At 55.5% G+C, this 27,412-nt stretch overlaps 8 protein-coding genes across 8 annotated transcripts; 3 read left to right on the top strand and 5 right to left on the bottom strand.

The window, feature by feature from the left end:
- Positions 1 to 447: 447 nt before the first annotated feature.
- Positions 448 to 1,420, top strand: BBA_04246 (ATP synthase; the record flags this gene model as incomplete). The annotated part of the gene is made up of 4 exons (XM_008599343.1): positions 448 to 478; positions 566 to 1,017; positions 1,112 to 1,334; positions 1,395 to 1,420. 4 exons carry the CDS (start codon positions 448 to 450, stop codon positions 1,418 to 1,420), a joined length of 732 nt encoding a protein of 243 aa, XP_008597565.1.
- A 398-nt stretch (positions 1,421 to 1,818) lies between these two features.
- Positions 1,819 to 10,092, bottom strand: BBA_04245 (ABC transporter; the record flags this gene model as incomplete). Its single annotated transcript, XM_008599342.1, has 12 exons — positions 1,819 to 2,422; positions 2,536 to 4,268; positions 5,204 to 6,468; positions 6,531 to 6,646; positions 6,698 to 6,769; positions 6,823 to 6,946; positions 7,004 to 7,556; positions 7,617 to 8,347; positions 8,402 to 8,635; positions 8,696 to 8,975; positions 9,031 to 9,816; positions 9,880 to 10,092. 12 exons carry the CDS (start codon positions 10,090 to 10,092, stop codon positions 1,819 to 1,821), a joined length of 6,711 nt encoding a protein of 2,236 aa, XP_008597564.1.
- Positions 10,093 to 11,005: 913 nt separating this feature from the next.
- Positions 11,006 to 12,541, top strand: BBA_04244 (NADH-ubiquinone oxidoreductase 49 kDa subunit; the record flags this gene model as incomplete). Its single annotated transcript, XM_008599341.1, has 3 exons — positions 11,006 to 11,671; positions 11,730 to 12,471; positions 12,525 to 12,541. 3 exons carry the CDS (start codon positions 11,006 to 11,008, stop codon positions 12,539 to 12,541), a joined length of 1,425 nt encoding a protein of 474 aa, XP_008597563.1.
- A 258-nt stretch (positions 12,542 to 12,799) lies between these two features.
- Positions 12,800 to 14,345, bottom strand: BBA_04243 (ubiquinone biosynthesis monooxygenase COQ6; the record flags this gene model as incomplete). The annotated part of the gene is made up of 2 exons (XM_008599340.1): positions 12,800 to 14,103; positions 14,168 to 14,345. 2 exons carry the CDS (start codon positions 14,343 to 14,345, stop codon positions 12,800 to 12,802), a joined length of 1,482 nt encoding a protein of 493 aa, XP_008597562.1.
- Positions 14,346 to 14,947: 602 nt separating this feature from the next.
- On the bottom strand, positions 14,948 to 15,748 carry BBA_04242 (vacuolar iron transporter Ccc1; the record flags this gene model as incomplete). Its single annotated transcript, XM_008599339.1, has 1 exon — positions 14,948 to 15,748. The coding sequence occupies one exon, from the start codon at positions 15,746 to 15,748 to the stop codon at positions 14,948 to 14,950; it is 801 nt and encodes a 266-aa protein (XP_008597561.1).
- A 1,448-nt stretch (positions 15,749 to 17,196) lies between these two features.
- Positions 17,197 to 18,532, bottom strand: BBA_04241 (phosphoesterase-like protein; the record flags this gene model as incomplete). The annotated part of the gene is made up of 2 exons (XM_008599338.1): positions 17,197 to 18,227; positions 18,298 to 18,532. 2 exons carry the CDS (start codon positions 18,530 to 18,532, stop codon positions 17,197 to 17,199), a joined length of 1,266 nt encoding a protein of 421 aa, XP_008597560.1.
- Positions 18,533 to 20,379: 1,847 nt separating this feature from the next.
- BBA_04240 (multicopper oxidase) lies at positions 20,380 to 22,440 on the top strand (the record flags this gene model as incomplete). The annotated part of the gene is made up of 1 exon (XM_008599337.1): positions 20,380 to 22,440. The coding sequence occupies one exon, from the start codon at positions 20,380 to 20,382 to the stop codon at positions 22,438 to 22,440; it is 2,061 nt and encodes a 686-aa protein (XP_008597559.1).
- A 1,051-nt stretch (positions 22,441 to 23,491) lies between these two features.
- On the bottom strand, positions 23,492 to 26,626 carry BBA_04239 (negative acting factor; the record flags this gene model as incomplete). Its single annotated transcript, XM_008599336.1, has 3 exons — positions 23,492 to 24,366; positions 24,433 to 24,898; positions 25,673 to 26,626. The coding sequence occupies 3 exons, from the start codon at positions 26,624 to 26,626 to the stop codon at positions 23,492 to 23,494; spliced, it is 2,295 nt and encodes a 764-aa protein (XP_008597558.1).
- Between the last annotated feature and the right edge of the window lie 786 nt (positions 26,627 to 27,412).

Raw genomic sequence — 27,412 nt, 5'->3', positions numbered from 1 at the left:
AGTGGCGAGAGCAGTCCACGTCGAGCGAGTGAAATACCTTGCGAGACAATCCGGCGATTTGAACTGGCCTTCTAGTAAGCCCTGTAATTAGATTGAAACAATTTTGCGGTGCTGGTATGGCGAATTATCACAGTGAACTGGGATAAAAAAGTTATATCGATAAGCTAAAGATCCATGAAATCTTTTGGCTTAGCACTTAAGCTTGGGCCAATCAGACAATAGTGGGTTCAATGCGCGGGAAAGAGTCGGCTAAACCCCCAGAACGTAATGCCGAGGAGCGCTGCCATCAGAGTGTGGGTGTAGCGCAGTAGACAGCAATTACATCACGTGATCACCCTCAGCATCCCGAGAAGTTAGCGCGATAAAACCTCAAATCACATTCCCAAGCTCCCGATCAACGACACGTTTACCCCGTACCCCCCCGTCGACCGTCGAATTCATCTCACAATGGCCTCCCGCTTGGCGCGAAGCGCTGCCGGTACGTCGATTTGCGCACTTTTCGCCCTTTCCGAGGCCAATTGGCCGCGATACTAACCCCTCGGGGGACCATCCCCCATCCGCGCAGGCGCCGCTCCTTACCTCCGACCTACCATCGCCCGCCGAGCCTTCCCTGCTCTGGCTGCCGCCCGCCATGCGAGCACCAGCAATGTGCCGGCCGAGGAGCCCAAGAAGAAGGCGCAGAGCATTCTCGACAGCCTTCCCGGCAACAGCCTTTTGAGCAAGACGGCCATCCTCAGCTCCGGCGCCGGCCTCAGCATCTACGCCCTCAGCAGCGAGTACTACGTCATGAACGAGGAGACGGTCATCGCCGTCTGCCTGCTCTCCATCTGGGGCGGCCTCATCAAGTATGGCGGCCCGGCCTACAAGGAGTGGGCGCAGAGCCAGAACGACAAGATCAAGAACATTCTCAACTCGGCCCGCGCCGACCACACCGAGGCCGTCAAGACCCGCATCGAGGGCGTCAAGCAGATGAGCGGCGTCGTCGACATCACCAAGGCCATGTTTGAGGTTTCCAAGGTAAGCGACTACGACGGGGACGGATTCTTGATGAATGGGGACGGGATTACGGCCAGTAACGAATCGAATTGCTGACTTGGCACGTGCGTTGTAGGAAACCGCCAAGCTCGAGGCTCAGGCTTTCGAGCTCGAGCAAAAGACTGCTTTGGCCGCCGAGGCCAAGACCGTCCTCGACTCCTGGGTCCGCTATGAGGGCCAGGTCAAGCAGCGCCAGCAGAAGGAGCTCGCCCAGTCCATCATCGCCAAGGTCAAGAAGGAGCTCGAGAACCCCAAGGTTCTGCAGCAGATCCTGCAGCAGAGCGTCGCTGACGTCGAGAGTATGTTGCAACCGTGCAGATTTGTTTCATGAATCGCGAGCTAATTCAAGTTACTTGCAGAGATCGTCAGCTCCAAGGCCCAATAAGCGGCTCGTCTAGAATAGATAACAAGGCCCACCTATCCCCTTTGTCACAACACCATTTGTGCATATATCAACACTTGTGCATTAGCAATACAACGAGACTTGAAGTCTCTCTATAATGATCCGATGTTTTTGACGTGAATGTTGTGTGGATTGCGTTGATGGCCGTATTAAGAGTCTGATTCGTGGGTAGATCCTCGAGTCAAGGCCAATACCTTGCCAACGTATGCACTTTGCAAAGCCTTGATGTTGCAAAAGCGCTTTGGCGCAAAAACAAAGAAATTGAATGGGTTAATTATGGTAGTATAGGATCAAGCTGGTAACATTACAGTGATACAATAATACAAATGTACATCTCTGCCCAGTCAAAAATAGGCGGGGCACACTATTCTGATATCTGATTAATAGATCGGCCTTGGCTCATCCCACTCTTTGACTTCTTTTTTGACTTGAACATCTGGTTTAGACTCGGGCGTCTCTTCGCCCATGTCCGACGGTGCCCACGAGACCCGCCCGCTGCGTCGTCGTCTCGCACCCTCACCCTTGCTAGGGCCAATCCATTCCCAAGCGCGGCCGACCTCGCCGCTGCGACCTTCTCTCTGGCTTGTGCGAACATTGCTGTTCTGCTCTACCACAGCTCGTACGCGCTGCCATATGCGGTCTCTCTCGGCCAGCGAGTGGACAGAGCGGAGAACGTCGTCTCGCAGGTTAGGCAGAAACAGATAGGGCTCGTCTAGATCCTCATCACCGAGCTCCTTTTGATTGGCCAGTCTCCCCAGTACGGTGTCCACAAGAGCCGGAATCTGAGCAGAGGTAGCGAGGTGCTTGCGGTAGCTGGCTCTAAGATATAGTACACCAAGGACAAGCATGCTCAAAAGTCCAATTGGGAGTCGATATCTTGCCAGTCCGCTGCGGATGGATCGTTTGACCGCGCAGCGGAACGGAAGGCGAGCGAGAGAGGTGGACGATAACTTTCGAATTGGAACACTGGGGGAATTGGGCGATCTGTAGGATCAGGTGGGGATCTGATTAGTGTATCTGGTCAGAACGTGGATTCCTCGGGGCACGCGCTGCTACAAGGGGATGCAGCGGTAACATAAAAACAATGGAAGACTTACTCGGGCGTCGTCGTTTGAGCCTCGACTTCATCTCGGCCGGTAATCTCGCCAATGGCAGCTTCCCAAAGCTCGTCAAACTCTTGGCTGTTCATGCGCTTATTGCGCTTCTGACTAACAGTAGCCTTGAGTTCCTCCTCGGCAATAGTGGGAGAGTCTTGCTGTTCGCCAGCATCGTTTGTCAACTCTCCGCACTCGTACTTTGCACGACGATCCCTGAGTTCCTCGATGGCCTTGTCAGCAACTGCCTGTACACGTCGAGCCTTTTCACTGTCAGGCTCGCAAGTGGGCGGCAGAGGAATAAGTCCGCCGAGGGCAAGTGGGTGCGGCTTCAAAATGAAATCATCCTGGCATCGGACGGTAAAGTCCTCGTAGCAGAAGGCGTGTTGGGGGCACGTTTCACACTCTGGCTCAATAAAGGGCATAATAATGTCTGGGACGGGAATCTCTGGCGGAATAATCTGTTTCGCAGGCCGTCCTAGGCCACAGTATCCAACAGCCATCTTTTCCTGTCGAAACCAGGCAAGATAAGCGCCAAAAAGCGCCATCAAGAGTACAAAGAAGGGAGTCTTGATGTTGCGACGGGGCCTGCGTTTCACGACGGCCTGTCGGTGTATAGCTGCTACGTCGCCGCTAGCTGCTTCATCCTCAAGCTCCAACTGCTCGTCGGGAGTGAACTCTTCGCCCGGCTCGAGCAGATGGTCTGGGGTTTTGTAGCGGCTAGGGGGTGTCGCCATTTCAAACCGTCTCGAGGTGCGAGTGGATTCTGTTCCAAGCGCTGTACGACGACGAGCAGACTTTGCGCTCTTTACGGGCTCGACGCTCACGGTTCTCCGGCGGTTGGGCGTCTGCACTGGAGGTGGAGAGCTTCCGCCTTGGAAGGGGTTTTCATCGGTAAAGACGCTCGGCTCTTCTTCGTACTGTGTCGATTCCTCTCCAAAATCCTCCGTCTCGATATTCTCCTCTTCATCTTCTTCGGACTCATCCTCCTGCTCCTCAACTTCGGGTTCTGGCTCAAATTCGGGCTCGGGCACAGGCTCAGGCTTTATTTGAGGCGTGACGGTTCGGCGACTGGAACGGCGAGAAGAAGCAGGTGCAGCGTAGAGGTGGGCATCATCCTCCGGGCCGTGGGAGAGCTGCCTGCTAGCCGAGCGTGATGCGCGCAAGTTACGCCTAGGCTCATCTCGGAATGAAGGGGTAGCAGGCTCCTCTTCCTCGACTTTGATACGCGCGGAACTCTTGCGTGGAGACTTCGAACGTCGCGAGGTAGGGCGGGGTGGCGAAAGCTCGTCATCATCCCAGAGCCCGTTATCTTGCGCACTGCCGGCATTTACGATGCCAAGACTGGAGCGCTTTGCGCGAGCTCGCTGAGCTCGCAGCTTGGGGACCTGAGGCAAAACGTGTTCCTCGACCAGAGCGACGAGCTGTGTCTTCTTTGCAGTGGATGGATAATCAATGTTGTGCGTGACAAGGATGGATCGCAAACGTGGAATGGTGACGCTGCGCGGATTAAAGCCGTCCTGCAGATAATCGTCCGAGTCGGCCATGATGAGCGAATTCTGCGTGACGATGCCGGATTTGAAGGAGTGAAATGCTTGTATGATAGGGGCGGCGCCGGAAATCCGGTTTGGCAGCTGTAGTAGCGTGGCCAAATCGAGGTGCAGCTCGGGCACCTGAGACACAGCTAAAGCACACGGGTCAATAGTGGACTGGAGCTGATTGGCAGCAGATGCAGGCTAGCAGAGGAGAAGATATCTGTCCTCTGATTGGGGGGGGGGGGAGAAAGATCTTCTGCTCAGCAGTAAGAGATGACGAAAGGCAAGAAAAATGCCAGCGTGCGGCTAGATGGTGATGAAATGTTGCCCGAGGAAAAAAAAAAACGAAAAAAATGATAGAGTGGGCAGCCAGTCGTCGGTGGTGTTGTTCGCGCCGTTGTCTGTGGCAACAAGCGGTCCGCGGTGGGCTTCCGGCTGACAGCCGAACAAGCTTGCAACAGATTGAGTGGAAATGGTTCGTCAGTGGAGTACATTACTACCTCGCACAACAGCCGTGACAGCTTCGAGGCCAATCAACCACAGCTTTGGCAGAGATTAAACAATACCTTTCTGGCCATTGAAGCTACTCTCGGTGCCCGTACATCGAGTACTCGTACATTGAAGCTACTCTCGGTACCCGTACATCGAGTACTCGTACATTGATTGGCTATTCTCCAGATCGCATGCACCTGACACACGTCGCAGCCTTTGGTGCCTGCAGTCAAGTTGGATTTCAGCGCCAAGGCCTTTTCTGAGAATCTTGACTATTATTGATGATAAATATCGAGAGCAAGCAAGCTACCCGAATTCGAAACCGGGCTCACACGCCATTTCCTACTGGCATCATAGTACCAATATGCTTCATCAAAACGTTTCTCCATGCATCTCTTATTCGCTACCACCTGGATATGGAGGTAGTTGTCAAGTAGTAGATGTACGAGGTTGCCTATCCGCTCCGGCCTGCAGCTCAGCTCACCCTTGCCGCCACACAACAGGCGTACGTACTGTTCGAACACATATTAAACATCTTTATAGGGGTCATATACCTCGCTATCCTCCCTGATCAATTCGGTAGGTGTACTAATCCTCACTAGCACACCCTGATCCAACACCAGCACTTTATCAAACTGACGCACGCTCTCAAGCCGGTGCGCCACCGCCAGTACCGTGTAATTCGCAAAGGCACCCTCAACTACATCCATCATCAAGCGCTCTGTCGCAGTATCCATCGCGCTCGTAGCCTCGTCGAGTACCAGGATCCCACCAGAGCTCTCCCGGTCGTTTTTGATAACGAGCGCGCGCGCGAGGCTGAAGAGCTGCTTCTGCCCTTGTGAAAGGCATACGTCAGCGACGTTGGCGTCGAGTCCGCCTGGAACGGCGAGGACAGTGTCTCTGAGCGAGACTTGAGCCAATGCATCTAGCAGCTTTTCGTCGTCGGCGGAAGACGAACAGGCGCCTGGGCGGAGATTAAAGCGAATGGTGGCGGGGAAAAGATAGGGTTCTTGCGGTACGCTGATGAGTCGCGTGCGGAGCGTGTCGAGTGGCACGAGAGAGATATCGACACCGTCGATTATTGTAGTGCCGCTATAGCGGAGGAGCTGGTAGAGCGTGAGCACGAGTGAGGACTTACCACTACCAGTGCGCCCGCGGATAGCGACCTTTTCTCCAGGTCGGATGGACACAGTGAGCTGCCGCAGCACTGGCAAATCATTCTCGCCGATTGGCGCATCCGAAAATACACTAGTGCTTGGATCGAATGCAGTAGCCGGCGCCAGATTAGAGCTCCTGTATGAGGCCCAGAGGTTGCGAATTTCGATTGCGCCCCGCGAGGGCCAGTCGAACGGCGGCTCCTTTGTGCCTGGCTTCTGCAGCTCCCGCGGCGTCGTCTGCTCAAACGTTCGTAGCCTCGCAATTGCGCCTAGCGACGTTTCGAGCTGTGTCCAGGATGTGACGAGCTGCGCCAGCACAGTGCTAAAGCCCAAGACGTTAAAAAGCGAGACGGCCACGCTCCCGGGTCCGGACTGCCGCACCACAACGGCCAGCGCGACAAGTATCACGGCCAACCCGCCCACCATCATGTCCAAGACAAACGCCAGCCAGCGCTGAATGGCATACAGCAGATAGTACGGACGCTGGGAGCGGTCGACTAGGGACACGGCCTGGTGCTGTAGAGGAATCTCCCAGCAAAAGGCGCGGACGGTGGCGAGTCCTTCGGCGCTCTCAACGAGGTACGAGAATAAAGGGGTCGAGGCGCGGAGTTGCAAGAGACGTAGCTGGCGCGAAGTGCGCAGGTAGAACTTTTGCAGGGCGTAGAGGAGGGCCAGCGCAGCCGGGATGGTAGCTGCGAGGTAAGCGGAGCCGAGCATGACGAGAGCACCGGAACCGATAACGGATAATAAACCTGGCGTCGTTTGTTTAGCTGATGAGTTAGTATTTAAGGGGGGGTTGTGATGTTCAGCTGACCCTTGAGAGAAGTAAAGACGGCGATGGGCAGATCTTGGTCAACGAGGGTCATGTCCTGGCTGAATCGGTTGACAAGACTGCCGATGCTTTTGGATGCGAAAAATGACATTGGAGCCCTAGGAGAGCATTGTCAGTAGTCATGTGGCTCAATAGGACTGGAAACGCACTGCAACGTAGTTCGGAGCAATTTCCAGTGAAGCTTGCGAGCTGATCTGGGGATAATCACAATGAACATGAACCTAGAACCATTCAGCCTAGCTTTTTGCAGAGTATTCACATATGTATGGCTTACCAAACGTCAAACCCCAACGAGATAAGCTTTGCCAAACCGAATAGGCAATATACACCGTAGTACATAGCGTCGCTAATTTTGTTGCCGGAAAAGTTGGACTCGGTCCACCATTTCAGCCAAATTTCTAGCATTTCATGTTAGTGGTAAATCCTATCTATGAAGGTTTCTCATCCAAACTTACGCCCCATAACAAGGAACACCTCTACACTCGTAGCAAGCGATAGTCCTATAAGACCATATTTCCACCCAACAGACTTGAAGTAGTACCAGTATAGCGACGTGTCACCCTGCGATTGCACTAGGTCGTCAATTTGCTGCTTAATGTCTTTTTCCTTGCTTACCGCGGCGTCATTCGTGCTGTTCGCCGCTGCCGGCGTCTGTTTCGGTTGTTCGTCGCTAGAGCCCGTATTATTTCCCTGGGCGGGGTATTTTTGGATAGGAGCGGCTGTGTAAGGGCCTTGTCGTAATATGCGGCCATGTTCCATTATAACAACGTGTTCTGCTCGCTCCATGATGTGCACTTGCGAAACGTCAGCAGGAGATATGCGTGCTTGAAAAGGCGGGAACTCACCTGAGTGGGTAGCAATGATCACAGCGCTACCGAGCGCTCGCGCAAGGCCCAATGGGCCAAAAACTTGCTCCCAGACATATCTTCGCGTCGTCGGATCCAAACTCGCAAAAATATCGTCAATCACAAAGACAGGCGGTGCGGCGTAAAGAGCCCGTGCAAGTGCCTGAGACACATTGCTGTTAATATTGAAGGATTATACAGGGATGCAGAGTCAGAAGCTTACCACACGATGTCTCTGACCACCACTCAAGGAGTCACCTTTGGTTGACAGAACCGTCATGTCACCATCACTTAATTGAGCAAGGTCCTTGACCAGATCGCATGCCTTGATGACGGTGTTGTACCGCGTCTCGTCAAAATCGGACGTCGTCCAGCCTACAATGTTGTCGCGAACGGTCCCTTTAAAGAGCCAGGCCGATTGGGAGCAGTATCCAAATCGAGCCACATCAATATGAACATTGCCATCGACGACCGGGAGCTCACCAAGAAGTGCCTGCAAGAGAAGACTCTTACCAGAGCCGACTTTGCCGGAGACGACGCAAAGTTCTCCAGGTTTGATAGTCAGATCAATGTCGTGCAGAAGAGCCTCGCCGCCAATCTCGGCTGAAAGGCAAGCCTTGCGCAGAGTGATGCGATTTTCAGGTATGCGACTGAGCTCAATGACAGAGTGTGTGCTCTTCGAAGGAGCAGTGCCACGATCACGGTTATGGTTCACAATTGTGTCGTGAAATTTGGTCTGCTTGAGTAAATCCTCGAAACGCTCGAAGATACCCAAAGAACTAACAAAGCTGGGGAAAGAAGAGAGCAGGTTGGCCAAGGGAGACATCAGTAAGCCCATAATGGACAGTGATGTGAAGACTGTAGAGATGTCGAGGCCACTATTAGCAGCGTGGCGTTTGGCGGCAAGAGTAATACCAAACGTTAAGATGGGAGCCAAAGAAGGGCTCAGATTGCCTTGATATACCGTCAACTTGGTCACGGCCTTCGACATACGCCTCTGCTACATACCTAAAAGGTTCATATACACAATGAGCATGCGGAACTGCCTCGACTCTTTGAGCTCAAAGACGCGAAGGGACTGGATGTAGTCGAGGCAGACTGGCACCAGGCCCAGCATCTTTGTTTCTCGGATGGAGCCGACCACTCGTGATGTGACGGACACCCGCTTTTGAATGGCGACGTTCCAGGCCTTGATGGCCGGCCCCATGCGCTTCGGGAGCTGACTCATGAGAATGAAACAGACTACGCAAATGTCAGCACGTGAGATGATTTTAGCAGAGGTATGGAGTGACGCGATCTTACGTAGCGCAGAGGCAACGGGCCCGACACAGCCGACTCCCAGCTGCCGAGCCAGAAGCCAAGTGGCGAGACCAATCTCAACGGGATTCGCCCAAAGGTCGTGCACGCCGGAGCAGGCGTTGCAGACGACTTCGACATCCGGTCCTATCAGCGTGAGCGTAGCCATCTCGGAAGCCACAGCCGTAGAGACGCCCAGGGACTCGGTGCAGACGAGCGAGATGAGGCCCCCACGAATCATGACAAGACTGCGGTTCAGGTGGTGGTTATAGAACCCGGTCGCTACCTATGTTCGCCGGAGTTAGTACACAGCCGCGTAGTGTTGCAATCGCAGTACGTACCGCCGTGCCAATAAACAACAGCCCAGTCGCCGCAATAAGAGCGAAGGCAATGTCCTTGTGGTATTCGCCACCCTTCTGGTCGTTTTGCACGAATGTAATAATGTATTGAAGTAAGAATGGCTTAGCGAACTTGAAGCCAGTCACAAACACTCGCGCAATGACCGTCTTGATGAGCGTCACCTTGAGGCATGCCGCGATGACCAACGGCAGCCTATATTTGGATGGTTTTGTTTCCACTATACGCCCCTGAAACTCAGAGACGAGCTTTGAGGAGCGTAGTGCCTCGTCTGTTTCATACAGCGTATCCAGGTCTAGCGTCGCGCTGAAGCCGCGGGTGAGCAAGTCATTCAGCCACCAAAACGAGCATCGGCTGAAGACATTGGCCACGGCTTCAGGACAGCGCTTCAGCGCCTGCCAGGGGCCCATAAGATAGCGCGTTTTGCCGAGACACTCGACGAGCAGCATTAGGACCTTATTGGCGAGCTGCGCCGTGAAGAGCGCGGGAAGCAGGGCGCGCTGCTGCGCGGGTTGCTGCGCGTGGAGCAGCCAGAGAGTGCGACACTGTGCGGCATCAAAGAGAATGGACAATAAAAGGTAAACACAGAGGACGGTGGAAGGCCTGACAGTGCGCTCATGCTCAAGGTAGCTGAGCGCAGCCATGACGAGCGCCGTCGCCAGGCCCAGTGCGGATGAGACAATACCAAACCTAGAGTAGACGGGGCCATGATATAGAGACCAGGAAACAAGTACGGTGAGCTGGAGAGCAACAAAAGTGATGCCGATGATCTGGTAGAAACGGTCAGTCGGAAGTTAGATATAAAGGAGTGTGGGACGACTCGCGAGCTTGACGAGGTGGAGCGGCCGGCCGGCTACTTTGCGATTATGCTTCCAGAGATAGAAAAGTCGCGGTATGGCGGCGCTCAAGAAAATGACATAGGGAGTGATGGAAAGGGCAGAGTGCTCAAAGGCAACGGTAAAGTCGAATCGCGACGCTGCCCCGCAGTGGCTCGCCGTTGGGCCTAGCGAGGCATCGCAATTGGAAGACGTGCTCGTCGAGTTCATCGCGAAGAACGTTTGAGAAATATGGTCTGTTGACTCTGACAGATCCTGAAAGGATCAGAGGCAATGTCGTATCGTCCGAGTCCAAGATCGCTCGCCAAGCTGAAGCTGATCGAGCGTTGATGGCATTGCCAACATTGCCAACTGGCTGACGACAGCCTTGTCATGTGGCTGGATAAGGAACAGGGTTGCTTCATCGCATCGCAAACAGTTCATGCGCCCGCTTCCTTCCTTCCTCTCCGCTGCGCTTTCTACTCACTGTTAATGAAGGCTGAGCAAGGCTCTGGGGGGGGGGGGGTCTAACTCTTCCCCGCGGGGAGACGGCGCTGTATGTGGGTGGATGTGTCTGCTCAAGAAAGCGAACAATATGTCTAAGAAAATATGTATCGGTTATTATATTCAAGGTTAATGGCCGTACTTATTACCTACTAATAATTACTGTTTAGACGTGATATTTTATACTTGCCTATGGCCGTATATACTAGTTAAGTAGCAGTGTCATTCTAGTATTGCTTGGCTGAAGTACCCCAATTTAGTGAGCATTTACCGCGCAATTCCTTGTACCTAATTTGGCCAGGTTTTGTCAATGAATGTGCTAATGCTCCTGTCGTGATTGGCCGCATCCCCACGCATCAACAAATATCCGGGCCTTTGCGGGAATCCACTCGCACTCAGCAAGCTACACTTTCGCGAAACAGCTCGACCACCACGACTCCAAAGGCTCCTCGATATTCATCGGTCAATTGCCTTTGCGGTGCTATCCCTCGACTGGATCAGCCATTGACTTCGAGGAAGAGGCTCTGTGAGATCCTCTCAGCTCCCCCGACACCCCAAACGAACTGCCCGATTTCTCGACCCGATTCCACATACGCCGCTCTGTCGTCTTTTCGCCCCCGGATCCTCCGTCTTTCCCGCCATGGCTACGTTGCAGAGACTGGCCGCCCGCGGCGCTGCCACGAGGCTGGCCATCCGTCCTGCCGCCGCCGCCTTCCGCACAGCCGCTACCCGCCCCTTATCGACGACGTGTACGCGCAGGTACGCCACGGCCGAGCACGTCGGCACCCGGCTAGTCCCCGTCGACGAGGACTTTGCCATCAACGAAAACATCTACGGGCTCCACAACGCCGAGCCTAAAAAGTCTCGCCGGTCCAAGGAGAACTCGGTCGAGGACCGCAAGGTCCGGCACTACACGGTCAACTTTGGCCCCCAGCATCCTGCCGCTCACGGCGTGTTACGCCTGATTCTCGAGCTCAATGGCGAGGAAATCATCCGCGCCGACCCCCACGTCGGCCTGCTACACCGCGGCACCGAGAAGCTCATCGAGTACAAGACGTACCTCCAGGCGCTACCGTACTTTGACCGCCTCGACTACGTCTCCATGATGACCAACGAGCAGTGCTTCGCCCTCGCCGTCGAGAAGCTGCTCAACGTTGAGATCCCCGACCGTGCCAAGTACATCCGCACCCTGTTTGGCGAAATCACCCGTATTCTGAACCATCTCATGTCCGTCCTCTCGCACGCCATGGACGTCGGCGCCTTGACGCCTTTCCTGTGGGGGTTCGAGGAGCGTGAGAAGCTCATGGTAAGCTGCCGACAACGCTGCGCCTTTTACGCAATCCACGCAATTGACTGTTGATTAGGAATTCTACGAACGTGTTTCCGGTGCCCGCCTTCACTCGGCCTACGTCCGCCCCGGCGGTGTCCATCAGGATATCCCCGTCGGCCTCCTCGACGACATTTACCAGTGGGCCACCCAGTTTGGCGACCGCATCGACGAGACCGAAGAGATGCTCACGGACAACCGCATCTGGATCGAGCGTCTGCGCGGCGTAGGCGTCCTCCCCGCCCGCGAGGCTATAAATCTGTCCTTTACCGGCGTTATGTTGCGCGGTTCCGGCGTGCCCTGGGATATCCGCAAGAGCCAGCCCTACGACGCCTATGACAAGGTGGAATTTGATGTACCCGTCGGCACCAACGGCGACTGCTACGACCGCTACCTGTGCCGCATGGAGGAGTTTCGCCAGTCGCTACGCATTATCCACCAGTGCCTCAACCAGATGCCCGCCGGTCCCGTCCGCGTCGAGGACTACAAGATCTCGCCCCCTCCCCGCTCCGCCATGAAGGAGAACATGGAGGCCCTTATCCACCACTTCCTCCTTTACACCAAGGGCTACGCCGTGCCGCCCGGCGAGACCTACTCCGCCATTGAGGCCCCCAAGGGCGAGATGGGCGTCTACGTTGTCTCCGACGGTAGCGAGCGCCCATACAGATGCCACATTCGCGCCCCGGGCTTCGCCCATCTGGGCGGTTTCGACCACGTCGCCAAGGGTCACTTGCTCGCCGATGCTGTCGCTGTTATTGGTACCATGGATCTCGTGTTCGGTGAGTTTTCTCTGATGGATCGCATAATGAAGCATTGACTAACGATTCTCTAGGTGAGGTTGATCGGTAAAAGATTCTAGACGGGGGCGTAGCAATGTAGAATGGTTTTTAATTTTCCTTTGTCTGTAGTCATAGCTGGCTAGGAGAATCAGTATATACTCCGCAACAAAACGTCTCTTTCAGTCTATCATAAATCTGCACCATCTTCTATAGCAAAATCGTGAGCGAGTTGTAAGCAGAATGGCTAGTGCAGGTGACTGTCATTCTTTATTTTTGTACATGATTGTTTATACACGAAGCGAATCTGCCACTGACGCAGAACCAGCGCTCAAAACACTTTGGCGCCCGTCCCCGACGCCTGATCCATTAAGAATCCCTTGAGCGCCGACAGTCCGTTGACGGCGCGCAGCCCCAGCGACCGCAGCGGCACGAGCGGGCCGCTCTCGACCGAGTACAGCTTGTGCAGCTTGTCGCAGACGCCGAGCACGACGTTGTTGGCTGCGTAGCGCTCACTGTTGTACGGCTCCAGGGCCATTTGCGTGCCGAGGTCCTGGCCGTGTTCCACGGCGTACTGGATCGCGCGGGCGAGGCTCTGGATGTCACCCTGGCCCTGGTTGAGGCCCTGTCCGGCGAGCGGGTGGATCGTGTGCGCAGCGTCGCCGACGAGCGCGACGCGCTCGCCAATGTAGGTGTCGGCGTGGCGCAGCTTGAGCGGGAACGAGGCGACGCTGCCGTCCTGCACGGCCACGGCGGCCTGCGGGATGGCGTGCGCGTCAAACGGCGTGTGCTGCGTGCGCCATGCAAGCTCCTCCTGCTGTCCGCCGCCCGTCTGTGTGTGCATGTAAGCCACGTCGACAGGCGGCAGGCGGAATGCAGCGTTGACGAGAGCGAGGAAATCATGCGCGGGCAGAGCCTTGAGGATGGCGGCGTTGTCCGGGGTCGTGGACCAGACGAGCGTCGCGTAGCGGCCCGGCATGGGCAGCATGGCAACAGGCCCCGTCGGGAGGAAGCGCTGGTAGGCCGTCTTGGTGTGGGCGCCGCCCCAGCCCTCGCCCTCGAGCTCGAGCGTGGCGACGACGCCGTGTCGGTTATAATCCCAGCCGCGGGCCTCGATGCCCGCAAACGCCCGTACGGGACTGTTCGCGCCATCCGCACCTACGAGCAGCCGCGCCGCGAGGGACTTGCCGCCTGCGAGGTGCACGACCGGCCAGCCGCTGAGGTCCAGGTCCTCCGACTCCTCTCCCAAGGTGATGCCCTCCACGCGCGACTTGTCCAGGATCGTCACTCCGCCGAGCTCCTGCAGGCGCTTCAACAATCCCGACGTAGTGTTGAGATTTTCCGTCATGTACGCCAGAGTGTCGCCGACGGCGCCGGCGCCGCGGTGCTGCCAGTCAAACTCGATGCGGGCGCCCGTGACGCCGTCCCAGACCTGCATCTCCTGGAATGCCTGGATGCGGTCGCGCTGCATGTGTGACCACGCGCCAATCTCATTGAGAAATTGCGCCGACGAGGGCGTCAGCGAGCTGCAGCGGTTCGAGTACTGCGTCGGCGGGAGCGAAAAGGCTGCGACCTTGGACAGATCCTGCGCCTCGACGAGGGCGACGCGGAGGTTTGCGGTGACGGGGTTCGCGCCTGCAGTGCCATCAACGTCAGTGAAGCTGCAACATTAACGTTGGTGATAAAGGCGTCTTCGTACGAAGAGCGGTGAGAAGGCTCAGGCCCGCAGGGCCGCCGCCGACGCACACGACATCGTAAATGTCCTGGGCGGGGGCCGCAGAAGCAGAGTAGGCGCGACGGACGGCGGGCGTCAGACGGCGAGAGCAGCCGCGGCAGACAAGTCGGGAGTTGGACGAGACGACACGGCCAACATTCATGGCTGGTGAAGTGGTCCGTGGCTAATTGGTTTGGGATGATGTATGATGGTGAAGGAGAGCTTGGAAGATGGCAGCTCTCAAGACGGCGATGGTAGATCGTCCTTTTTTGGTGGGGCATCACGCCAGATGCTCGTTGCACAACTTACAAGGCAGATAAGATCAGCCGAGCATGTGTGCTCAAAGATGGATTTATAGGCTTTGAATAATTACTAGTATTCAAAAGGAGAGTTCGATGATTTTACATCGGTCATGCTTAAAATTGATGATAATTAGATGGAATGGTCATATAATTTGACTGGAGAAGACGGAAGCTCTGGAGGAACGTACTTGCGTACTAATTGAAAGTGCTAGCTTTACAGGGATGTGAAGCCGTGCATCACTTTTTTCCCGACGATTCACTCATCATCTTTTACATGTCTTTGATCCGAAAAATATTAGTGAATAATTTATACTTTTATACCAATGCATATACAGTAGACTCTCTAAAGCTCATACGGCCCACCGTTGCCGAGCAAAACGCCAAAGCCAAGTAAACGCCGTTCCATGCTCCATAACGTCATCACCGTCACCCTGCCGCTTGACCCCAACCCCGTTCCTGCACATCACGGCGTCTCCGTAACCGAGCCCAGCAGATGCACTGCCGCCACCGCTGCCGCGGCCGCCACGCTGCCCAGAGCCAGCATCTGCAGCCCCGACCAGGCGCACTGCTGCCAGCGGACGCGCTCGCCGCCCAGCAGCCACTTCTTGCCGGCGCCAAACGACAGCAGCGCCGCCAGGCAGAGGCCGATGCTCCAGCGCAGGCCGAGGCCGACGGTAGCGGCGAAGAGGTACGGCAGCAGCGGGATGGCCCCGCCGATGGCGTAGCCCAGCGCAATGGAGAGGCCCGAGGCGAAGGGCCAGATGGGCAGGGGCGCGTCGACGGTGCCGACCACGTCGTCGTTGTGCGTCTCGATGCCGGCGACGGCGCGGTCCAGGCCGCCTGATTGACCGCGAAGCGTGGCGACAACGTTGGCTGCCATGGTCGCGGACAGGCAGAGCGGCTCGAGGTGGCGCAGGACGACCAGTTCCTGCTGGGTGGTCACGTCGCCCTTTTCATACGCGGCGGCATTCCCGTCATCGTCGCTACTGCGTCGGCGAAGCATGCCGCGTAGCTCCTCGTCGTCGTTTCCGTCGTCGTTGGTCGGCGACGCGGGCAGCTCGTCGAGGGCGGAGAGGTAGCCGCCGATGCCCATGCTGATGCTGCCGGCGCAGAGGTCGGCGAGGCCCGCGTAGATGACGGTGTCGGCCTTGCCCAGAGAGCTGAGGCCCGCGGTAAGGGCAAATGGCACAGTCAGACCGTCAGAGAAGCCGAGGGTGAAGTCGGAGAGGAATCTCGTGAGGGCGGGGTTCTTGGAGAGGGCCATTCCGTGTGCGAGTAGGTCGTTGGTGGGTGGTGTCTGTTTAGGTGGTGTGCGGGAGATGGGAGATGGAGGCAAGGGCGAGCGAGAACAACGATTACAATATCAGTTGTTTGAGATTGAGTTGACCCAAACAGATCTTGTAGAGTAGTTGGCGTAGTCTGTAAATATGTCTCAACAGCCGCCTCCGCATCAAGGGTTGTGGCCGCAGCGTGTTAGTTGACAGCCGTGCTTGAGTAGCTGCCAACAGAAGAGCACAGAACACCTAATCACCAGCGAGTTGAGGGCAAAAAAATGAGAGATTAAACATGGGCTGTAACAAAGTCTGAAGACAGTTGAGAAGAAATGACCAGAAAAGAGTAGCAAAATGTTCAGATCCCCAACTCAGCGGGCAAACAAAGAGGCGGGAGCTACTTTGTTGACCGCGTAGAGAGGCTACGACGCTGGCCCACATGATGGAGGAGCGAGGTGGTATTGGATGCAGAAAAATGCCGGGCCGTCGTCGAGGTGGAGGGAAAAGGGCCAGATGATGGCGCTTTACTGGCTCAAAAGGTCTGAGAGGCCCTTGAGGGCTACCTATTACGAAGAAAGGTGTCTGTTTGCTACCTACCTTGGGTCCATGGGACCGCAGCGCATGAGACCTGCGCAGAAATACATTCTGGAGACTTACTGGTAACAGCGCGGTGCCGAATCTGGAAGGTCTTTTGAGTGTGCGCCCGGGCAAGGATGTTTTTTGCAGAAATTGGTGCTGGAGCAAACAGAGGGCTGTTCTCTTAGATTTCTGTCTTTTTGTCGCTTTCATCTCCATGTTTTAATTTCTTTCCCTTTTTATTTTGCCTTTTTTTTTTTCCTTTTTTTTTTTCGTCTCTTCCTACCTGGCTTACTTGCCGAATTCCGTGTGCTTCGGCATGTGGGCGACCTTTGGTTTTTCTCTGCTTTCCGCATGAACGATAGAAAGAGCAACGTGCCCGCCAGAAACCTGCAAGTGAGCACCCCACGTGCGTGGTGAGATGGCTTGGGAATGGCGAGGACGTGATTCGGGCCCGCGATGCCAAGCCACCATTTGTCCAGGGTCGGCCGAGCCAGTGAAGAGAGGATCAGCCGACGCCATCGGGTGCGTAAGAGGCCGGGGCAGAAGTGGGTGGTGTGGGTGGTGTGGGTTGAGCGAACGCTACCAGTAATGGAGATGAATAATATTACGAGATGGGGGAAAATGGAACATGACCTAGATATGTACGGAGTAATGTTGTGTGCTAACAAAATAGTGCTCAGTATCCCGTAGATGCATAGCAAAACGTCATAATCGGCAACGGCTGATATGGCATGAGATACATGGTAAATTTCTTTAGTGTCATAGTGTTATCAAGTAATGGCAACCCGCTTATGCAAAAAAGTCGTATGCATCTATTTACATTCTTCATTTTAATCGAATCCACCAATACATGCAGCAGCGTTTATTTCTTGGAAGGTTCATAGCCCTTGGGAGGGTGCAGGCCGTCGGGCACCTCGACCGTGTCCTCGTAGTAGGTCGGGGCCTGGCTGTTGGCCCAGATCTCCTTGACGCGGGGGTGAATCTTGCGACCGTTGACGGCATTGTCGAGCTTGAGGTTGGGCGCGGGGAAGCGCTTGTTGCCGCCGGCAGTGCTGAACTGGCCGGCTTGCGAGTAGTTAAAGTACATGCCCTGCAGCTGCTCGGGCGAGGACCAGGCGCGCAGCTTGTCGCCCGTCTTGTCCGCCACCATCTTGTAGACGTTGGCTCCCACGTCCCAGCGGCCGAGCGTGGGCAGGTCCCAGTTGGCCGAGGCCGTGGCAATCTCCGAGTAGTGGTTGTAAAAGTGGTCGTCGGTGGTGCCGACCAGCTCCTTGGGCACGGCGTCACCAAGCAGGACGCCGAGAATCTGGTTGCGGTTCGCATATGTCTCGTTTTCGTCAAAGGTGACGAGGACGAGCGTCTTGTTCATGAAATTCTTGTCGTCGAGCAGAGGCTCCAAAAAAGTGCGGCACCAGGCGCCGGCGGTGGTGACGTCGGTGTCGTGGCCATCCGAGGTCATGTTGGGGGTGATGAACATCCACTGGGGCAGTTTGTCGTCCTTGAGGTCCTTGTGGAAGACGGAGCGTGATGTGTCAATCAAAGAGAGGTTCTTGATCTGTGACAGGCGGCTCTCCCAGTGGACGACCGAGTCGTGCATGATGGCGGGGTTATGCTTGCGGACGTAGTCGTTTTTGCCGTTTTGCTGGTTCTTGAATCCCATGCCCTCGAAGCCCGAGTAGGGCATGTCCTCCTGGTAGTGACCCCAGGAGATACCACGGTACTCGAGCAGGTCGATGACGGTGGAGATGTTGCGGGGGGAGCGAATAAAGTTGTCGTTTTGCATGCCAAAGTAGTCGCCGGCGATGGAGGCCATGTAGTTGGGCTGCGAGGGGTGGGTGACGGCAAAGTAGTTGCTCAAAAGGATGCCTTTTTTGGCAAACCAGTTAAAGTTGGCTAGGCAGGTATATAGTCAGTCACTACTGGTCTACCAGTACTTGGAAGGACAGACGGGAGATTTACGTACGGTCACCAATGGACTTGTCATAATTTTGGTTCTCAAAGTAGATGATGACAAGTCGGTCAAAGGCCTTGCCGGGGACGTTACTGGTCGGGCTGGACGTCTTGGCCGTGGCGGCGGCGGCGGCGACGTCTTGGACGCCGGTGGCCGTGTAACGCGTCTCCCAGTTTGCGCCGCAGCTCCTGTCGGCAGCGGCGAGGCCAGCAAGGGCGGCAAGGGCGCCGAGCAATTCGAAGCGCATTGTGATGAGATGCGACAGGAGAGGCAAAAGGATGCTGAAGAGGAGTGGTGTGAGTCGGCATGGAGGGGAAGAATGATTCGAGGTGGGTTGACAAACACTTATTACTACATTGGCAAGGCGGGTGAGCAAGCCGTTTGCCGTAGGTTGAATGACGGCAGCTGCTCATGGCCTGCCTGCATAGACCGACGCTGGGCCCAGCAAAAAGGTGTAATAGACCCGCCACACTACTACGGAGATGCTGGTTAACTAATCCGGGGAATGCCTGGATGATAAAATCTGTAAGTAGTCGGCAGCCTCGTCTTTTTGGTCAGATTAAATGCGAGGACCTTGACTGGTTCATGGTGGCGGACTTGTTTCGCTTGCAGTTCCACATGACCATGTTGGGGTTCGGTGTATGTATGTCCGCCGATGGGGCCGGGAATTCGGCGGGGACCACGTTGGTTAAGTGTGCCGTGCATGCGCAGAGCACCTATAGAGAGGAAGAGAATATAGGCATAAGTCGAGACAATTATCCCTGATGGCCCTGTTTGTATCATTTTGCTTCCTTTTTTTCCTTTCTTCTTTGCTTCCTCGAAATCTATTCATACAGTAGTCGCATTTCTTGCCAACGCTTTCCCCTGTCTTCTCCACAAGCTGATCCCCCATTTACGGTTTACCCCCAAAAGTCCCCACAGTAGGCCGGCCTAGCGTGACTGGGCAACTGGGGTTTTGTCCAGGCCCGCCAGGCGAGCGAGACCGTCTTAAAAACTTGAGCGGCCGCACGTGTCTCGGCGACTCGCTACCACACGATCCTTGATGCTCGTCGTTGGGATATTAAATCCTTGCAATCAACGCAAATCGAGTGAAGAAAAGTTTGCACAGTCGGAGACGCCAGGTCTATTATTTCCCTACGTATCGCGTGCGTGCCGTCTATCCGGACGCCTCGTCGGAACATTGGCCCAAGACGGTACACCCCAGAAAACGGCCAACGTGGTTTGGGTGGCTGCTCGCCCTGGCACCAACAGCCACTACCAAGTATGCCAGCTGAGAGCACGCGGTCGTCCTTATCTTTTATGGCGACCACTCGGCCCGGTCAGGCTGTAGGTACAGCATACTGATAGATTTGCAGAGCAAGACGACCAATCGACTCCCAACGCTGCCAAGCCGCGCCGTCCGATTGATTGATCGTCTATCCTGTGGCTGTCAAATAGCTGATAGTGTACCGAGTATTGGTAATGCCACGGCTCCCTATGGCCTGGTCGCTCCAGCATCGTTCCCATGCCGTCAGCCCTCAACCTTGGCGCCCAGCCGGTAACTGACTACCTACCCTACCTAGTTGCCGCGCACCATCTGGCCAAGACTTAAAAGTATCGACTATTTTATGTAATGCTGCATATGTACGGATTATACCCATACATGATTCTTATTACCTAGTATTTATGGCGCCAAGCCCGAGTCAGATGGCCACCAGTCCCTCCTCTCACCTTTAAAGCGTTTGCACTAACTAGCATTGTAATCTGTAGAGGAGCTAATAAATGTCTTTAGCGCACTTTATAATAAGCTTATGCCTCTGAAAAACCTGGAATATGGCTTCTGCTCGCTTGGCTGCACCAATCTCTCGACACCAAAAAATCAGCGCCCCATTTACTCAACATCCACCTATCCACCATCCACCCCAATCTACGGATACGGAGTACTCATCTACTCTGACCTCACGACGCCTACTTCTTTCCCTCATCCCGGCTCATCGGTCTTGTCCCTCTGCTGCGCTGCAGTCTTCTCGCACCTGCCAGTTCCTCTCCTCATTGCTGTCGTAGAAAATCACAAAACGATAGCATGCGCAACCTGACCCCTTGCCGCCGGCTGCAATGACTGACGTCCCCCGTCGGCTGCCCCTCCACGATGGCTTGCCCTACGCCTGGAACCCCCGTTCTCGCCGCGCACTCTGGTCTTGCTGGCAGATGGCCTTGTTTTTCTTCGTATTCGTCGTGACAATACTCGGCCTCGCTCTCGTCCCCTTTGGCATATCTTCCAACGCCGCTTCGTCGAGTAACCACGGCCAGCAAGATGAGCATCAGATCGAGGACCCTCACTCGGTCGACGAGGCTGTTCCGGAACCGCAATCTACGCCGGCGCCGCAGCGTGAGATGCCTCTGAGCCCGCGGCTGAGGGACCCTTCAGAGTATATTCTGGACATGTCCTGGGACTACGACGCCGCTCCAACCACGCGCGAGTACAGCTGGACCATCACCAATGCCGACCTCAACCCCGACGGCGTGTACCGTCCCATGTATCTCATCAATAATCAGTTCCCAGGCCCTCTTGTCGAGTGCAACGATGGCGATACCATCATCGTCCACGTCGACAATCAGGCCGTCAACGCGACCGCCATTCACTTTCACGGCCTCTTCCAAAACGGCACCAACTTCATGGACGGCACCGTCGGCGTGACCCAGTGCCCCATTGCTCCCAAATCGTCCTTTACCTACACCTTTACCATCAGCGGCCAGTCCGGCACGTACTGGTACCACGCTCACCACAGCGCCCAGGCGTCCGACGGCTTGCTCGGTCCCGTCGTCATCCACGCCCGGAACGAGCGCACCGCGCTGCAGGAGCTCGACTACGTCTCGGACCGCGTCGTCATGGTCCAGGACCACTACCACAACCTCACGGCGGAGCTGCTCATGGACTACCTTCAGCCAGACATGGAAAATGACGAGCCCGTCCCGGACAATGCCCTCGTCAACGGCCGCGGCGTCCGCGACTGCGCCGACTTTCCCGGCTGGCGGTGCGACGCCGCCAACGTCTCCCGTCCCGTCTTTGACCTGACCGCCGGCCAGCGCCACCGGCTGCGTCTCATCAACGTCGGCGCCTTTGCCGAGTTTCAGATTCAGTTTGACGAGCACCCCTTCTACGTGACAGAAGTCGACGGCACCGACGTCCACCCCGAGGCCTTCCACAGGCTCAACATCCTGCCCGCGCAGCGATACAGCGTCATTCTTGAAACCAATGTCACTTCCACCGCCACCACCACCGTGCCGCCGTCCTTTTGGATGCGCGCCCGCATGCTCACGCACTGCTTCACCACGGAGAACAAGCGTCTCGTGCCCGAACTGCACTCCGTTATTCGCTACCAGTCCAAAGACACGCCCCTTCCGGCCGTCGCGGCGGACCCCACCAGTAAGGACTGGCCCGAGGCCATCGAGGTCATTTGCCGCGACCTCAACGTCAGCGCCCTGCACCCCGTCGATACGCAATCTCCGCCGCCCGCCGATGAGTACGTCCTTGTCCGCGCCAACTTTATGATTGGCGACTGGGCCCTCGCCCGCGGCTTCTTCAACGGCTCGACGTGGCACGCCAACGCTACACATCCGTCTCTGCACCGCTACCTCGACAACATCAATGCCGGCGGCGCCGACTCGTCCGGGAACCGCTCGGCTGCCATGCGCATCAGCGACACCGTCTTTGACCCGGCGCGCGACTACGTCCTCGAGACGACGGGCACCCGCACCATCGACCTCGTCATCAACAACTTTGACGACGGCGCCCACCCGTTCCACCTTCACGGGCACAAGTTCTACGTGCTTATCCAGGGAGAGACGGGCTACCCGCCCGAGGCACATGAGCTGCCGTCCTACTTGTCGCAGCACGACATCCTCGACAATCCCCTGCGCCGGGACACCGTCACCGTCGAAGGCTACGGCTGGGTAGTCCTGCGCGTTGTCCTCGACAACCCCGGGCTGTGGGCCTTTCACTGTCACAACACTTGGCATGCCGAGTCGGGCATGGTGATGCAGTTTCTCGTCGGCAGCGACCAGGTGCGCAGCTGGACCGTCGACGATGAGCAGCGGGAGCTGTGCGCTCGCGAGGGCGTCGCGACAGGCATGCGGCCGTCAGACGACATCTGGTTTGGCCAGATTACAAAGTGACGTTTTGTCGATGAACATTTTTCGTGTACATATATTTGAACAAAGTATACCCCTTCCACATGTATAGACAGTTGCATAGAGTATACCCTTTTCGCATGTATAAACGCTGTCATGGTATTTGTATATAGTAACACGCTCCATCTTGGACGGTCACGGTCCATGCCCTCCGACCACACGGATGAGTCTCCAACTACTTCATACCAATCCAAAACTAAGAGTCTCCCAAAATTTGCCTTATACGTCGACCCTACGTTTGAGACATTCGTAAATGACTGTCCCTTTCGAGCGAGGTCGGCGTTCGACTATCGACCCTCTCTCTTATTTCTGGTCACAACCTAGGTTAGAAACTTCCCGCTGCTTAAACGGCAACAATGCCGGCATGTAACTCGAGGATCCTCACTTCCCTCAATCGAGCGCCGGGCAAGCACCTTTGACGTCATAGACCAGACTTTGCACAAGTGGGAACCAGAAAAGGGCTTGGTGTAGCAATTATCAACTCTATTAATTCAGATTCTTAAATCCTGTAGCAATTCATTGCCTTTGTTTCTATTGTAGTAGTCCATGAAACGCCATCCATCTGCTCAAAATTGAAAAGAGCTAGACAAAACAGTAAGCGATGTAAATTGCAAAAAAAGAACGGCAAGAAAAAACAAAAGGCAGAGCCAGGCAGAATCCCGTGTGCTTTTCCTTTTATCTATAAACATTCCCTTGTCCAAACCCTCGCGCCGAAAAAAAAACAATAGATAATATACATGTAACAACCGATGTGGAAAGAAAATTTAGACAAACGGAATGACTCCTATCCCCATAAAGAATCTAGTAAAACTCCTCGCGCAATCTTTTTGCACAGTCTCTTTTGCTTGTGTGTTGCTTTCTCAAAAGACAACAGAACCCGCACCTGCCGTGCCCAGGATGACGGTGGTGGGGAGGGGATATAATGAAAAATGTAAAAACGCCAAAATGCATATTCTTTTCCCAAGGCACAAGTACAAGTCTTGCAAGTGGTTCGCAGACTCTTCGTAGTAGGTGTGGGTATCACAAGTCGCTCAAATCAGGCACTTCTCGCAATGTTAACACCGGGATTCACAAATGCGCGGCAGGCAATATCGCTGATGCGCCTAACGACGTTGGTGGTGCCTCCCGTCACTTGCGCTTCATTCATAATAAACTTGGACGCCACCGCCAGGCGGCTCTTTGGATCCGTCTCGTCGTGGTGCTGCGGCAGAGATGCTACGTAGTTGGGTCCAAACCGAGGGGACAGATGACGGACCACGGCAATGGAGTAGAGCACGTCACGATTCTCGCGCGCATCAAGCAAACGGCGCATCCTGCCCAGGACCTCCTCCCGGGCCTGCTGGGCCTGAGGCGACTCGGGGTGGTCGCGGTGTCGGATGAAATCAGCCAAGTTGTACCAAAAGTCAAACTGGCGTGTCCTTTGAGCGTCTGAGTCGGCTACCGGGGGGGAAAGTGGGTTGTTGGGTAGGTAATCGCCGCACAGCAAAGCGTCCACCACCTGCAACCGGCTTCGGGCCTCAGCGCTGTCACCTTCAGGGGGCAGATTCACGCGCATGGCACCGTTGCTGCGCTCTGGTGTTTGAAAAGCGGTGCAAGCGAGCTCCCACACAATTCTTGTTTCCAGAATGCCCGAGTAAGCCATTTGCGTATGATCATTCGCCTTGACAGCCTCAAGCACCTTGAGAAACGAAGCCATCTGCTCAAGCAGCGGAGGGTGCTTAGGAAAGGACATGATGCCATTCTCGGCGAAATAGTACCAGGTAGTCTCAAAGAAGGCAGCGAGCGCAGTGGCATACATTTCGTGGTAGACTTTAGTGATCTCGCTAAACGTCTCCTCGCTAGCGGGAACTTGAGGCGGGGTGGGGGTAGGACCGAGAGAGTCGATAATCTGGTGGATCTTCATCTTTGGACCTGGAATGGGTGTAAGTTGCGTGATCGGTCTGGGATCCATGTGAGGATTGCAAGGGCTATGCTCACGTGGTTCTGGTATCCTATGATCCAGTTGGTTGTTTACAGTGTGGTCAACGTGCCGAGCGGGATCAAATGCAGTAGCGGGCTGATTTGTCCTTGAAGCAGTATTGGAGCTGGATGAGTAATCGTAGCGAGGCGAGGCTGTTGCAGAGGTAGCCTGATGCGCGGCCGTGACCGAAGTAGAATGGTAGGCAGCGTTGGGAGTTGGGCTGACAGCTGCAGTGGGAGGGGTAGAGTTGGACGGGTATGAAACAGGCAGCATAGACGGCTGGGCAGCGTACGAGTTCAGCTGGCGACCGTTTCCTGCGACCGAGCCCGGCGAGTTGGACGAGGGAACCGATGCGGTCGGTGAGGGTGCAGGTTGTATGGAGCCGGGATGAGCTGCTGGCTGCTGGCGGAAGATGGGGTCGTAGCCGAGACAATCGCGTTTCGATTTTTTGCAGTTGTTGCACGTGGGGTGAGCTTCGTCGCACTAGAAAGAAGTGTGCCAAAAGGGCGGCGCAAGTTAGTATACCGCGTTATGACCACCAACGAGAAATGTGACAATCAACAAGAAACAAAGTCAATAAGAAATGTGCCAAGGGTGTTGATATGCATCGCGACCTGAGTAGCGCGGGATGCGAGTTTATTTTGGTGGGGAGCTCAAGGTGTGGTGGCGCCCCATCTGCTGACTGATGAAAGCCCAGCAGCCTAAAACTTTGGATGACAAGGCTTGGCAGCAGCAGCGGCAGCGGCAGCGGCAACGTCGCTGGTCAGCACAAGGCTGTCATGTCGATATAGCCAAAGATCTGCCACGGCATTGCATGCCGCCATGCGTATTGTGTCACGGCACGGCCTGTCGAATGTGAGGTGCTGCGTCTCGGGACGATCGAATCCTTGAGCCGACCCGGGCAATCAGACTCCACTTGGAGTGTCAGGTTGACTTTCATAGGAAAAAAAAAAAGATATGCAGCATGGCAGTTCGTGACACAAAAAGGGAAAGAGAATAGCATGATGATGTTTGTGCACGTGTGTTCTCGGCCAATGTACTTGGAGAGCTGTTGCGAATATTGTAAACTTGCCTTGATTCGTCGTTTTCTGCAGGTCAGGCAGCCTGTCTTGGTTCGCCGCTTAATTTCCTGTAAATTCCACGTGGTTAGTTGGGGATAAGGCAACAGCAGGCGACAATGCATTTGGCAGTGTCACATTGGACGGCCGTGTAGCAACTGGCGAGCAAGATGGCGTGAAAGCAAACAAGGAAACCAACCTTCTTGGAGCCTCTTGTTCCTGACAGGCGAGGGTCGTGGGGGGGCAGAGTGTAGCGGCCCAGGTCGGTGTGTAACCCAAAGCTCGGGGTAGCACCGACAGCAGCCTGCGCATAGTACGACTGAGCTGAAGGAGACACGGGCTGCAGAGGTCCGTTCATGGCGTGTGGATGGGTGCCAGGCGGCTGCTGCTGCTGCTGCTGCTGCTGCTGCTGCTGCTGCTGATGGCTCATGGCATCAATGGTCCGCATGCTAGGCAACGTGACGGCATTGGGGCCGTTGCTGTGGGCGAGTCGCTGGGCATCGGGAGGCTGCGAGATTGGGCCGGCCGAATAGGACGCGAATTGCGTCGCGGGAGTCGTCGTGTGCGGTGGTGGTGCAGAGGTCGTCGAGGGAGCCGCCGGAGAATGCGTCTGCGAGTCGGTGCGGTAACCCGTGGGACGCGAGGAGGGTGAGGGATGCGAGGGCGCGGGAGCAGCAGCTGAGCGGCCGTGAAGAAAGGCATGATTGGACATTTCGGAGTCGGTAGAGGCGGGTGAAGCCTGCGCTGCTCCTGTGCCGTTGAGATTGCTGCCAGGAGCAGCTTCAGCGGCCGGAGCAGGCGTGTCGGCTACTGTGGTTGTGGTTGTGGTCGTGGTCGTGGCAGCGGTCGGGGTCGCGGTAGCGGCAGCGGTAGCGGTTGTAGTAGCAAAGAGAGCTGTCGGAGAAGAATCTGAAGCGGTAGAGGCTGCTGGCTCGGGGCCAGAGCTGGTCGCGGGAGGGTCGGAGGTCGGGGGCGCGGGTGTGTGATGCCCTGGAGCAGGAGGAGAAGAAGAAGAAGAGGAGGGATGACCGGCGGCGGATGTTGGTGGCTCTGCAGCAGTAGCAGGACCGACAGGCAGAGTCGACGATGCCGGAGCAGTGGACGAGGTTACGGTACCAGCATCGCCGTCACCAGCTGGATTGTCAGGCGCCATTGCTGGCTAGGGTCCGGGGTGTGTGTTTTTTTTGGCCGGATTAAAATGAGGAAGAAGCCTTGCTATGGAGCCAAGTGTCGACATGGGCGAAGAAGCAAAAAAAAAAGGGCCGTTGTCTAGAAAACACTAGAGCAACACCACCACGAGCAGAATATGGTTATTAGAAAAAAATTAAAGTGGACGCCGGCGAAGAATTTAAAGAATTAGAAAAAAAAAGCAGTGATTACAACGGCAAGAATGAAAAAAAAAAACGATTGGAGGACCCTTTGACCTACGGGCCAGTGCAAAGGGGATTGCCGGTGAGATGGCTGGCGCCCGAGTTTCGTGGTGGTAATGAATTGTCGAGATGACGATGTAGCAAAGAAGAGGAAGAGAGAAAAAAAGGCCCAGCGACCTTGACTTGGTTTGAGGCCTGCATATTCTTTTTTTTTTTGGGCTGCTAGCCCGGCTAGGCTATTTAGGTAGGTAGGTAGAGACCTTAACTACCTAGCGCCGAGTCTGGTCCCTCGCAGCCACTGTATCTTTGCGCGACGATGAACGAGTAACAAAGTTAGATGCCGCCGACCCAATCGGAAGCGAATGAATGCCATTCCTCCGCCGATATGCTTTCTTCTTCAGTTAATACCAGTGTCCAGTCTGTACAGCGGAGTCTGCCGTATTTCTCTTTTTTTTCTCTCCCTTGCTGCTTGTTCGGTCATGCCTACTTATAGCAAGTTCCCAGAGCCACCCCCCTTCCCCTCCCTCCTGGGGCCGCAAGGGGAAAGAGCTTATTTTTGGAGGCTCCTA

The sequence above is a fragment of the Beauveria bassiana genome, assembly GCF_000280675.1.
Source record: "Beauveria bassiana ARSEF 2860 unplaced genomic scaffold BBA_S00009, whole genome shotgun sequence".
Taxonomy (NCBI): Eukaryota; Fungi; Ascomycota; class Sordariomycetes; order Hypocreales; family Cordycipitaceae; genus Beauveria; species Beauveria bassiana.
This window is presented reverse-complemented; position numbering and strand designations above follow the sequence as displayed.